Raw genomic sequence first — 13,707 nt, forward strand, 5'->3', positions numbered from 1 at the left:
CCGAAGACTGCTACTATAGAACTAATAGTATAGAAACAGACACTGTGAATTTAGGGAACCCATTTTAAAGTCCTGTTGAGAATTTAAAGAACCCTTTAAACAAGCCGAAAATAGGTCAAATTCTGATTGTTAAAAAATGACTAGTCAATCGCGTGTTGCCCAGACAGGTGGTACCACACGATAAAATGTAGGGTCACGTAATACTTCCTCACTGGAACGCTGACATGGCCATGAAAATTGTATTCTGTCTCCATTACAGACTGCAGTAGAGAAAAGCAGAAGGGGAGTTACCAGCCTTTCTTCAGCAGGAAACCTACTGCTGCAAATGATAACGCAGGACACACATGGAGAATGAGTTCGTTGTTTTTTTTTTTTTTTTTTTCACTTAAATCTGAGCAAATAGAGGGCTGATGAGCAAAACCAGATCTGCAGGCATCAGCGCTCTCTTCATCCACAGCAGAGATGCAGGATCCCAAACCCCCCCTGTGTCAATGCGCCCTAACCTTCTTCCCAAGGTGACACCTTTCGGGTGACAGCACTCAGCCCCCACGGTCTTTTTAGTCATAGGTCTGCTTTCATGTGGAAGCTGCTGAATGCTGCCAGTGGACTGGTGATTTTGGAACTGGACTGATACTGCCAAATCGTTCTGCATAGATCATCTGCTGAGGACAGCCATCAGGCAGTTAGTAGTGAACTTACAGTCACCGTTGAACTGGGTCAGACATGAACTAGTGATGTAAGGAGGAAAAGCTCTGTACTCCATTTCCAGCCCCTGAACCAGCCAGTCATTTGGAGAACAATTTTTACATTGCTTATTGGGTGCTGTACTATCCAATCTCATTACTCAGAACATCTTCATTGTAAGGACGTTTTTTAGGCACTGAACTGTTGCTAAATACTTTTGCTGTATTGTGTTTTACAATAATGATCAGCATCATAGCAACAGAAATGACTTACTAAGACAGCTCTGGAAATCAGAGTATATTTAAACATAATAAAATAAGAGGGCCAAACTTTTATGATTGTAGGCAACTATATGCATATGACTTCATCAATAGTAATAGTCAGGTGAGTAAAGATGTAAGTATTTACAGATTTGGGTTACCTGAGGAAATCTGAGAACATTTATTATAGTTCAAATGGGAGTAAAATGGTACTGCTAATAGAAACAATATAATCTGATATCCAAATGATAAAATGACGGGTCGTATTACAAGCAAGATGTACTGTTTTCTCATGCCCATTTCTAATACGAATAGCTGATTTCATCTCTTACCTCCCTCTGGAACTTTCTTGTCGCTCTAAGAAGGACAGCTGAAGTCAACATGACTAAATAACACAAAGCTGGGAACACTACAGTAGTTTTTATAGCTGGAGTATTTCCTCATCCAATTCTGGGTAAAGACAAGGAGAAACCTTTTGAAACAAAGCAAGCTGTTGCTCATGGATCAGTGTTCCAACTGGAAGGAATTGGGTAAGTGCTGGGGCCCCAAATTTAACTATGCATATTTTTGGTTTTTTTGAACCTTCAGAAGGTATTTTCCACAAGCAGGTATTTTCCACATGGCATGTTTAATCTTATTAATTAACCATCTAGACTATTAAAAACAACAAAGCAAAAAAAAAAAAGCAAGCTATTTTGTTGTTGGAAATTAGGAGGTAAAGAAACAACTGCCAAACAGAGTCCAAAATTTTTGAATGCTCCCATCAAATCAGTAACTGGGTGGAAAAGCCAGTGAGCAGAATCCATTAAAGTTGCATTATTAAATGTCCACTTACATAAAAGCTAAAAATAGCTTTTGAGTTTTTCCAATTTTCTTTTCATAACAGTTATTATGATTTTCTGCTTCATTGCAGAAAGTCATTTTGATGCTGCTGTACTGTATAATCTGTGTGCCCTTTCTTGGTGCAGTACGAATGACAGCGTACTAAGATCAGAGCAACAATCACGTCATCTCTGAGTAACTAGCAATAAATTGTTTTTACAAGAAAGAAAAACTAACTATTTTTAGGGTAACTCTCAACAGGAAAACAGAAAATGATTATACTCAATCTTACTCTACATCATTACCATGAATTTCAAAAGCATTGCCTTTTCCTGGACAGCAAGCTAAGCCCTTTACTAAATCTTGGCCTGTACGGTCTAGTCAAATAGGGCTTTTAGGGTGTTGTTGAAAGTTTTGGCTTGAAGTATATAACTCTTACTCTTCTTCCTGCCCCCTCTGGTGGCTTTGGACCACAGGGGTCCCTTCAGCACTGACTCCTAAGTAACCTAAATGCCCGTTCCTGGTGATCGTCTCACGCTCTCCCTCAGCATATGTTGATGCCTGCGTTATTTTACTGTTGTTGACTAGTATTCAGTAAAACCCTCCTTCAAAAGTCCAGGTATGTAACTCCCATAAACTTTTTCAGCTCAATAGGCGCTGCAGTACAATGGAGATAAATAGTGTGATAATGGCAAGTACTGGGCTAGCAGGGAGAGAAGTTCTAAGTATTTCTGGAGATAGCTTTCCCCTCACTATATAGTCTGCACACGCCATTTTCCTGAGCTTGTCCCTGTCAGATTGCTATGGTCCCCTTTCAGTGCCTTATTAAAGCCCATTCTCCTCTTGCCGTGCAGAGTAATCAAAGCATGGAAGCCGCAGATGGTGGCAGTGCAGCACACTTCCCCACTCCAGCTAACCCGACCTGCGCCTGGGTCCTACACAGCCACCTTCCCGCCACACTCAATGAAAATCTGCGTAGGGGAAAGTTTGCTGCTTCTCCTTGTCCTGGGAAAGATTAGTGTGCAGCTGTCGAGAAAGACTATCTTCAGCTGTTTGTCAGTGTGGGAAGGCTTACATGAGGATGCCCTGGGAATCTATGGACCCAGGACGCACTCCGTAGGCATACACTGGAGTTTTGAACCCTTTGGGGAGCGTCTGGGAGAAATTCCATTAAATGACCCTGAGTTTGTTAAAACTCTTTCTCCTATGGCCCAGTAAGCGGAGCCACAAACAATTTATCTTCTACTTCTTTTACCTAAGAAATGTAAAAAAAAGAATACCATACAGTAAAAATATAGTTATTAGATTTTATTTTAGTTCTGTTAACAAATATATTTAATGCAAAAACAAACAAGGAACTATGTAACTCCCATACTCTCTCTTGATAAAGAAAACAACGAAAGATCTCAGGTTATCAGAGAAAACTAAATTATATTTTATGTTCAAATTACATCAGAAAGATCAGAAAGTGACTAAGTCCATTCTACCTTAGGCAGGAAAACAGAAAAAAAAAAAAACTATTTAGAAATTCAGTAATCCAAGAGAGTAAAGAAGAACAGCAAGAATTTTGGTCTCCCAGACTTATCTCTCTGCTTCTGATCTTTGACTGTGGCTAAGAGGCGCTCATCAGAAATGATGAAGCGTGAGAGACAGTTTCAAGCCTCATCTGCATTCCTCTTATCCTGGGTCAGCTTTGGGTCTCATGATGCAATTTGTAGGGCAAAGTGAAAGTTGCTTGTGGCTCGCAGGTCAAAGTCAGAGCACAAGGGAGCCTTGCATATCTATTTGTTCTGCATACCTGAACATATGCAAGAACCACTGGGCCCTATCTGCAGCCATCAATGACCCTCCGTCCCTGAGGTGACCCTTTTTGGGCAACTGTAATCACTTTGGAATCACACTGCACAGACTAAACAGCACAAAATATCCTCCCTAGAGAAAGCCTTTAACAGACTACAGTTTACACTTTCACATGGGTAACTAAGAGAAATTAGAAAAAGGTTTATGTGTAAGAAAACCACATTTGCTACAAACAACAAAAGATAATGGAAAAAACTCAGAATCCAAGTAATTGTTCTCAGATCCTACTCCTGACGCTGTAGGCATGAAGTGTCTCCTGCAAGCACAATCAGTTTAATTCAACCGTGCAAGGAAAGTATGACTAGGAGTGTGCAGGTAAGGTCTGTGCAGCTCCGAGTGAGAGTGGCTCCATTCTTGCCAGTCACAGTAGATGAATAAAGACAATGGGGAAGGAGACGGCCAAGCCAGGAGGTCCACAACTATACAATATCCAGTCCCAGGCGTTGCAAAAATGTAACCTTAGTGATTCAGAATAAGGAGCCGGGCAATTACGTAAGTTTTCTGTGACCCTGGAAAAGGATTTCTTTTCCTTTGATCTCGCTGCAGATGCATGCCATTCCCAGACTCATAAAACAAAGATTTACGACAAGCTTCACCCTAGTGCAGATCTCATAACAGATCTTCCTAACCATGTTATGTTGTCACCTAAACAATGGACCCAGTATAGCTTCGTATAGTGGTTAGTTTCCCTCTTTGTTTATGCACTAAAACCAAATAACTTGCAAAGAATTTATGCAGAAATGATGAAAGCAACGATATTCAGTATGAGATTACCTTTAAGACACCAACACACTGTTTTCCTGCTTTATGCTGGTATAAAGAAGAAAGAATTCATAATACAAGCCTATCTTTACCTCCTTCCTGAATGACTTGACCAATGGCTGTTTGATTTTGTTGCTTTAGAAAACATTCGCTCTTACATTCCATTAACTGCTCAAAATCCTGCCACATTTTAACTTGCTTCATATTTGGCCCGTGACTTTCCCGTACAACTTTTTGCTTCTCTCGTAATTTCTGTTACAAATACAAAAAACATTAGATTTCTTGAACAATTTTACACCACAAAAGTTGCTTACATAGGCAGCTAAGAATGACAAAGATTTTTCTTTCCCACTGAAATATTATTACCTTTGGTTTAAGCTAGTAAGACACTTTGCAAGTGGTAAATACAATAACATCTGTGGTCTTAGATATGTGCTTTGTGTGGACTGACAATTGTTTCAGTGTTTTAAAGCTCTAAATAATAGTCTCATCCATTTGGGAAGTTACGCTAAAAATGTGAGTTCATTGCCACACAGAGCTCTTGCAGTGTCAAGTTGCAGACCACAGTGGGTTCACATCATCATATTATAAACATGAAATTAATGTTTTATGATGTAACCCACTATTAATCATTAATAGTGGCAGCTCAAATGTGTAAAAATCACTCGCAGACTGACTCATAAAAAGAAAACTAATAAAGGAAAGATGTTGAGTGTGAATTAGTAAGGTTAACCTCCTCCGTGCTGATGTGAGATTCATGCAAGATTAAAAATGGACAACTGCTTTTGTTTAACACTGCTACACTGATGATCCCCTGGCCTTTAATAACAGTGATAAGTCTGACAGGTTGACAATTTATTGTCTTCAACAGGTTTCTTTATATACAACTTAAAATTTGAGCTGGCACAGTTTGTTATATCCACGTTTCAGTTTCTTATCCAAATGGTTTACAGGGAATGTGCTGTCAAGTTAAGCTATTTGACTATCTTTTACAAGCAGCTCATGCTATACTCTGTAGGAAATCAAGCCCTGAAGAGCTAGCATGATCTCTTCTCAGGGTATTAGTTACCAATGCCAGCAGTAATGGAATTTTCTTTGTGGACTGCAATATGCTTTTTATAAAAGACTGACCACAGCATTCTGTAATAAGACCCACAAATATATGAACTGTGTAACGCTTTTACAAGGTAAAAACCTCATTCTTACCTTCCCAAGGTTTTCTTGTTCAAGAATCATTCGTGTATACTGCTCTCTAAAAGAAACATATTTTTATTATGATTGTAATTATTTCTAAGTGATAGGACAGAATAATGATGCAAGCCCGGAAAATTATGAAAGTATTGGGAGGTTCATAAATGGGACAGTCAGAAGAGGAAGCACGGAGAAACTTTTTTGTCATTGGACAACATATTGCCTGACACCAGGGATCAGATGTCCTTGATTCAGTTACGCAGTTAGCAAAAGTGTCACTGCTAAGATCTCTTACATTTTCAAAGCAAGTATGATTACTGCTGCTTCCAGCTTGAGGACGACAGCAAGACCATTTAGGCAAGACATCTCTGATCCCTTTTTAATAAGGCATTTATGCTGATGATATTCTGAGGTTATCCAGTACCCTGTATTTGTACAAATGTCAGAGTATACAAATCCACAGCCCTTAATGGCTACGAATGTAGCATTACAATGGGTGGGAAAATACAGGAACGAGGGGGAGTAGTATTTCACCTCAGCTTTGACAAATCCAGTTACTGCAATGGGACCATTGTGCGTTCAGCACTTTCAAAAACCAGGCTTCAAATTTAGGTGCCTAAATATAGACTTAGAAGCATAACTGTTGACATTCATTATTAAAAATCTTTGCTGTACACTTTTGTCTGCAACAAGTGGAGGGATTACTTTCTGACCTATCCAAACTCAATACATGAAACCTGCAATATAATATGCAAATCATAACAGCACAATTGAGATATATTTCTACACTTATTTTTAACTTTTTCGAAATGTGACAACAAAAAAAATCTTCGCTCATTCTTTTTTATGAAATCAAGTATTACATTTTGTGTGTAACAGGTAAACTTAAGAGATTGAGAGTTTGATTGCTAGTGAAAACCAAAATCATCAAAAGAACTTTGCAAATTACTCAGGACAGAAGAACTTTGCATAGAGAAATCTAAATTTCCATAAAGAAATATCAGCCTTCATCAGCCAGAGTGTGAAGGCTTGCTAGGGTATAGTGAGCAGCAGCACAGAAAGAGAACTGGAGCATCATGTTTCTACTATTTCTCCCATTTCTACTGGGTACTCCAGCCTTTGACCTGGAGCACTTGGGCCCCATGCCACCTGGTCCTGCCTGCCATACTCTCCCCAGAATGGATGTGCAAGGAATGCGGCTGGGTCATTTAATGATCTGTTGATCGTGGATGATGCTAGTCAGTACAAAGCAGAGCAGTCCTGAGGCTGCTCCAAGTGCGAGGCCGGCACAGCTGATCCCTAGCAATCCTCACCAAGTCAGAGAGAGATGGAAAGCCACATTGAATCTTCTGATTTCCCACTGGCACACTGTATATGTTCACACACATTTGGCCTCAAGAACATACTTTTTTTTTTTCAAGCACAGTTTTCAAAATAAGCATCAGAAAATTAGATGTCTTTCCTGTAAGTTTATCTTTACTATTTATAATGATGACTGGAATAAATGCAACTCAATAACTTAATTAAAAAAAAAAAACCTTTCTATTTTTAGAGAACAAAATTAACTGTTCGCATTCCTAAGAAATGACTGCACAGAACAGAGAGTTTATGTTCAATAAAGAGGGTCGGAATTAAGACATTTTTTGTTCAATACGCTATTAGGAAAGTGCTGTTCTATTTATGGCTCATTTTTGCTCCGTTTACATTCCAGTGCCTGCTGAAAAATACATACACATTCTGAAAGGATGTCTAGAAATAATTTTATCTCCTCATTTTATTTTTTGTAAAGATCTGGATATTGAACTTTGTTATTAATTCATTTAAACGTGACTGTTCTGCGACATCTTACAGAAGGCCAAGATGTGCATAGTCACAGAGAGGGGGTGCTTTGGTGCTCACAGTTAGCAAGTGAGGCAGGGACAATGGAAAAAGCGGTAATGCTCCATTCACATTCTCCTCACCATACCTGGAATTACATAGCTGGACTCACACTTCAGTTCCAGCATTTGCCTCTGACAGCTTGTCTGTGTATAATTCACATTGTGGATGTTCACTTCACAAGTACTTGAGTTGGAGAAATTTTTGCTTAGCATCTGTGTAGGAACTCAGACCCTCCTCTTCCCTGCAAGGCCATAAAAGGACAGTGCCTGCTGCGTGACCTGCATTTCCTCCCAGCTGCTTGGCTGAGCTGTGCTGCCTTTCATACTAATGAATATTCACGTCATCACTAGGCTTTTTCTCAAAGGCTTTTCTCTTTTCTTTTTACCCTTCCCTTTATTTTGCTGTTTTACCCATTTTTATTAGATAAATCTTCTACATCCTTCAGCCTTCTGTTATTTTGTGAGATGGAGTAAGAGGCTTCTTAGCCTCCAGTCATATCCTTTTCTTCTCCCGCCCTTGCATGTTATTAGTTTTAATTCTTCTCTTACTCTTACTTTTCCAACATCGTTCAGTCACGCACTATGCTTCTTCCTAAAGATAATTTTAAACTACATCCATGCTATGGAAGGCATTTTCATGCCTCAGATCCTTGCAGAAGGTAGCTGTAATGGATATTCATCTAGCCCTTCATCTTCTAGGGCTCTCTGCCTCGTGTTCTGGCATAGGAGATCTGATAGAGGAAAGACCTCAGCTCTCAGTGTCTCTTGAGGGAACCCTTGGAGTTTTCTCACTCGCTGTCTGACATGTCGCTATCCCTACCAATGGCCCCATTCCAGAGCCCATAACATCTTAGTGATCAATTATGGTCAAAAGTGGTCAATCCTAGTGGCCTATTTTCACCCCACAATGAGTGAAGAAATTGCTTCAGGTGAATGACATGTGACTATGTTTACTACCGACTTAACTGTTGCTTCCCTAGTTGACATCACTGCGATAGAAAGGCCCAGACATTATTCCCAAAGGCAGACTCTAAGAGGACAGATATCCTGGGAAATGAATTTGTTCTTCAGTCTCCTTTGAGAAGTGATAGACAACTGCTGGTTCTCTTTTGTGATGCGACTTCAGCAGCTAGATTGTCTGGAGTTTTAAAATGAAACGTAGAATGCTTACTATTTTATCTAATCAAACAAATCAAACAGTTCTGTCTTTGCTTTGCCACTCAATCATGTTTTTAAATTGAGTTTTATGAATGGGACAATTTTCGGAAGCATTTTGGCAACTTATGCAGAAGACTGTACATGAACCACAACTCTGACATGACAGATTATAAAGATCTCAAGCATCAATCTGTCATGTCTCTGAAATACAAATACAGAAATCTAAGAGGCTTCACATCCAAGACCTATATTGCTGTGGCTTTTTACAGTCCGAGCAATAAAACAAACTGTAGGAATTCTCATTGATGCAGACTGTAGTGAGATGGAGAGGCAGAAGGCAAAGCTGATGCCCTCTCAGCACTGATTTAAAAATGGTGTACTCTGTCTGCAGGGATTCCTTGGTACTGTAGCGACTACATTTTTAGAGATGCCCAATCTTACTTTCAAAACTTCCAAGTGTTTTTCACTCATTTCATTCATTCAAAATAAAACCAGAAACCAGATTCTTTATCAAACCTAGCAAACCTTAATTTTAAAATTAATGTTTGGATAACTATTTTCAAGGCTGCCAAGTGACAGGGGGTAAAAGCTACAGATGAAATTGTAAAACTACTGACAGTAATTTAAACTTGTTCATTTTATTGAGAGCTAGGATTTAAGATGTTTTTTAGTCAGAGATAAGAGCAACTGGAAATCGCTATTTCTATTTCATGGAGAATTCTGGTATTTTAAAAAAAGTAATTATGAATAAGAATAAAAAGATATTTTGACACTTTTACTAAATAAAAGTTACAAAATATTTGATTTTGGATTCTTCTCATGTTTAATTTTGGTAGGGCTGAACCATTTTGTTGCCTTTATTGCCTGAATTATGTTTTAACTTTTATATTGAATTAAAAGATTGAATATATATACCATTTTAAACAGGATACTTTTATTTAAATATTTAATATGTACTGAAGTGTAAAAGTCTATGAGACATGATAATGTTTAAACTTCTTTGCACAGAAAATTAAACCAAAATATCCCGTTCTCTGAAAATGCTTCAATCTTTGGCAGAACTGTATTATTTAAAATGGAAAACTACACAAAAATGTTCATCAGCTCAATTCATAACCCTTTATGCTTCCCTTCCTACCATGTAAAGATAAGGAGTCCTGAAAAAACTCACAGGCTGGAGCAATTGACCTTATCCTGGAGTCTATTAAATTGAGTGCAAAGATGAGGGTTAGCGGGATGGTGCAGTATTCATTCTATCTCCAGTGAGAAAGGCAAAGCAAAATCCATTTAGGATAAGTATATGCAGTCCTCCATTCCTGTACCAGCTATGGTGATAGCTATTATACCTGAAAGAACAGTGGAAGATTTGCAAAAAAAAATGCCCAAAATCTGGGGGCAGCATATGGTTGCTCTCTTTGAGAGGTGGTAGACCTCCTACTGCTGCATGCTGGAGTCTTGGGGAAAACCTGGCTGAGTCACTGGGTCTGGTAGAGCCACACTTCCTGCAGGACCTAGCAGAAGCACGGCTTCTCTGAGTCTGTGCCAACGTGAGCTGCAAGTTAACAGCCACTATCTGGGGCCCATAATCTCCAGCAGGAAGGGAAAAATCTTTTGGTATGTCTGAGAGAACTCTTAGGTTTATAGCAGTACATACTGGGATTCAAGATGCTTATTTTTAGATTATAGTGTTTCTAAATTTATCAGGTGAACTCCTTCAGTTCCAATGCCAGTGAGAAAATTCCTAACTTCAATCTCAGTTTATGAAAATCCTTTGAGTTAACACAAACAGAACACACTAATATATTTACCGAATTGCTTTTCGTCTCTCCTGTGGATCTGAGGAAACGTATGTTTTCATTTCTTCTTTAGCACGCTGCAGCTGTACTTCTATATTCTATGAAGAAATACACAACTGTTTTAAAAATATATACTATAATTCCTATTTCATTTCACCAAGAACAATTTGGTCTCTCTTCTCATCTTACCCTCTTCATGCAGTTAATATAATGGTAGTTGCTTTCTTCCTGAATACACTCCTCGAGAAGTCCTTTCACTTCCTGTAGTACAACAATAATATTTTAATGGACATCATAACTGAAGGTGTACAGTAGATGCCCTGTGTTACTATATAAACCATGAGAGTCTATAACAGAAAGAGGCATAATTCTGAGTTGCTCGTTTCTTAGATGTTCATACAATTTGGGCTTCACAGTAGTCTCTTTAAAAGTAATAAATAAAAAGGTCATTTTTTAAAAATTTGCAGTTTCAGTTAGAAATGCTGACTGATTGTTAACAGGCATTTACTACTATGACTTTAACTTCTAACAGACACTTCACAAATGCTGCCAAGATTCTTGTTTCTAAGCACATCTTAAAGTGCTAAATACAATTGTGAATAAGCATTTCCCGGAATGCATCTGCGAAATGTGTGTTAGAAGCTACAGTCATGTTAGTAATATGTTAATTAGCAATCAATAACTGTGTTGGGGAGTATGGAGATAATGGGTTAGTGTTCCCTTTCAAGTTCCCCAGCTCTAAATGGTCCATACCAAGAAAACTGATAATCCAAACAGAATTCAAGTACTCCAGGTCACACAAAAGTTGTCAACTCCAAAGCTGGGTCACCATGTGACTTTCAGACCACCAGCTAAAAAACTAAGTTCTGTAGCTGCGGACGGTCAGGTGCAGCTTGAGCACTTGCTTGTCCTCATGTGTTAGAGCATGACTGAGGTTTGTCTAGTAAGGAAAAAGCCTTGAAAAAACCTATTGCAAAATAGTTCTTATGGAAGGTCTACTTAACCTTAGCTTTATCTGTGGATTCTTTTATCTCACTTGTGTTAAGCCATACAAATAACTTTTAGCGCAGAGAAAGAATATCTGTATATCCATCCACCTGCGCTTTAAATGCACATCTTTTTTTATTTTGAAATGTATTGCTTATGTGGCCAAGTCCTTGAAAATCAAATCAAGCCAAAATTCATAGGAGGTGATCTAGACAAATAAAGAAGATTCATATAAATATATTAATAGTAGTATATCTGTACCCACATTAGAGGATTGCACTGGCTTAGGTACATCCCTTCTTAAAAGCACTATTGTTCAGCAATACATAAACTACATACAGGCAAGCCCCACATACGTTTGCATTTCTTTAAAAACTATTGTATTTTTGTTGATAATTTTCAAGAATGCAAGACAGTTAAATTTAATGAAGTATCCTTGCCATCAATTTGAGTGTATTAATTATTGGTTAGAATGGTGTTGCTCATTTAATGAATCTGCTAAACGCACATGAAGATTTGTCTTGATAAATTAGTCCTTAACATTTTATTGTCAAATCGTTTCCTAACAGACACTATACAGGTCAGCAGGATTTTTGGCAGAAATCTTTTACAACATTCTTACTGATCAAAGCTGAACTTCACAGGATGTACTGGACGTACCACTGCGTTCACTTGTTGCTATTAAAATACAAGATGTTTGGGACTGTAGCTAGTGTAGAGAAGCTTCAGGCACATTGATTCGCGTAGTTATGGATCACCACGGACTCATTTCCACTTGAAGTGAATTTGGACTTTCCATATCCAGAGGGAAGGCAGGAAAAAGACTACGCCATAATTAATAACTTGTTGCACAGCATTTATTAATACACATGAGCAAGCCACCACCTTACCTGTTCCAGTGCAGAGCGATTGCTCTCTAACCCTGCTGCACAACTGTCGTACTGGACTTTTTTTTCATCACATTCTTGAGTTAATTCCTTATGTGAAAAGGACAAAGGGATATGTAAATGAAATCTTCAATTGACTGACATGTGACATCCAGGCAGACTGTGTTCCTGTCAGTCTCACACATCAACCTCAGCTACTGGCACACTCACAGGCACTTACATAAACCAAGCAGGCACACGGCTATTATTACACATGGGGAAGCCACTAGCCTTTACTTGCATGCTGGAGGATCAGCTGTATACACCACAACATAACATGCAAATATCCTCTTTATAGTCACATCCATAGGGTAGTGTTTGCAAGAAGAAAGGAAAGGTAATTATAAAATTAGAGATTAAGAAAGGATTATTATACTTGCTACCTATGAAAAGCAAGCTTTCTAGCTGTACACAACAAACAGCTTAACTGGATTTCATTTGTTGAAACACTTTAAACTGAACCATTAAAAATAAGTTTGCTAGAAATTTAGCTGATAGATAAACAGATAGCTTCATTTACTACTATGAGGATGAGCCAACTTACAGCAGCTGTGGGCCTGAATGACTTAATTTTGAGATCTGTATAAAATTTTGAAAGCAAATGGATAAATCTGTCATTCCTACAGACTGATACAGAAGGTAGATCACTATGTTCAACTATTTGGATGAGATACTATTTGTGATTCAGTTTAAAAGGAGAGCTTTAGCTGAGATGATCAGTGCTGAGCAACAAACAAGCCAGTACCTATCAGCCATTTAGAACATACCTTTGCTACATTTTTGAACCATAATCCTTTAAATTTTCTCCTGGTATAGCAATTTTTAAAAATTTACAGTAAAGGACAAAATATTCAGCCTGATTTTGTGCCTGCACTGTCAGCTTTTAATAATTCCAGTCTCCTGCATATTGCCTATTGCAAATCACATTTGACCTATTCTGCTATTTCCAGCTTTCCTTTAGAGTTGATTATGTCCTTGTACAACACCACAGAGATCTGTAAGTTAGGCTTATTTGTGATTTTGACATCACTTACCCAGAATGAAAGGAAGGACCGATACATCAAAATAACTCTATTTTGAGTTTAAAATAGAAAAAGCATCACACAAACAAGGTGTGCAATTACATAAAGTTGATGAGACACTGAGGATTTGCAGTATTTGAAGCATTTAGGGGTCTGATAAATGGAATCAAACTTAAGTTAATCACCTTCTGACCTGAATTTCTACATGGTCTCAACTCAGCTTCTAAATTGCACATATCCTCCCTTTTAAGGCACAAATACCTCCATGGCAAGGCATATACATACATATACATACATACACACACACACACGCACACACACACACACACACAGATGGTACCTATACATACAGTCAACTC

At 38.3% G+C, this 13,707-nt stretch overlaps 1 protein-coding gene across 2 annotated transcripts in view; it reads right to left on the reverse strand.

Annotated features, from left to right (window-relative positions):
• Positions 1 to 3,059: 3,059 nt before the first annotated feature.
• Positions 3,060 to 13,707, reverse strand: part of IFT81 (intraflagellar transport 81) — a 45,016-nt gene continuing 34,368 nt past the window's right edge. For both annotated transcript variants that reach the window (XM_068910937.1, XM_068910938.1), the window contains exons 15-19: positions 12,291 to 12,377; positions 10,603 to 10,674; positions 10,426 to 10,511; positions 5,595 to 5,640; positions 3,060 to 4,640 (exon numbers count right to left, since the gene is read on the reverse strand). In XM_068910937.1, coding sequence (XP_068767038.1) covers positions 4,458 to 4,640; positions 5,595 to 5,640; positions 10,426 to 10,511; positions 10,603 to 10,674; positions 12,291 to 12,377 — 474 coding nt within the window. In that variant the 3' untranslated portion in view covers positions 3,060 to 4,457. The remainder of the gene's footprint in view (positions 4,641 to 5,594; positions 5,641 to 10,425; positions 10,512 to 10,602; positions 10,675 to 12,290; positions 12,378 to 13,707) is intronic.

Source organism: Struthio camelus, chromosome 17 (assembly GCF_040807025.1).
Source record: "Struthio camelus isolate bStrCam1 chromosome 17, bStrCam1.hap1, whole genome shotgun sequence".
In the NCBI taxonomy this organism is placed as follows: Eukaryota; Metazoa; Chordata; class Aves; order Struthioniformes; family Struthionidae; genus Struthio; species Struthio camelus.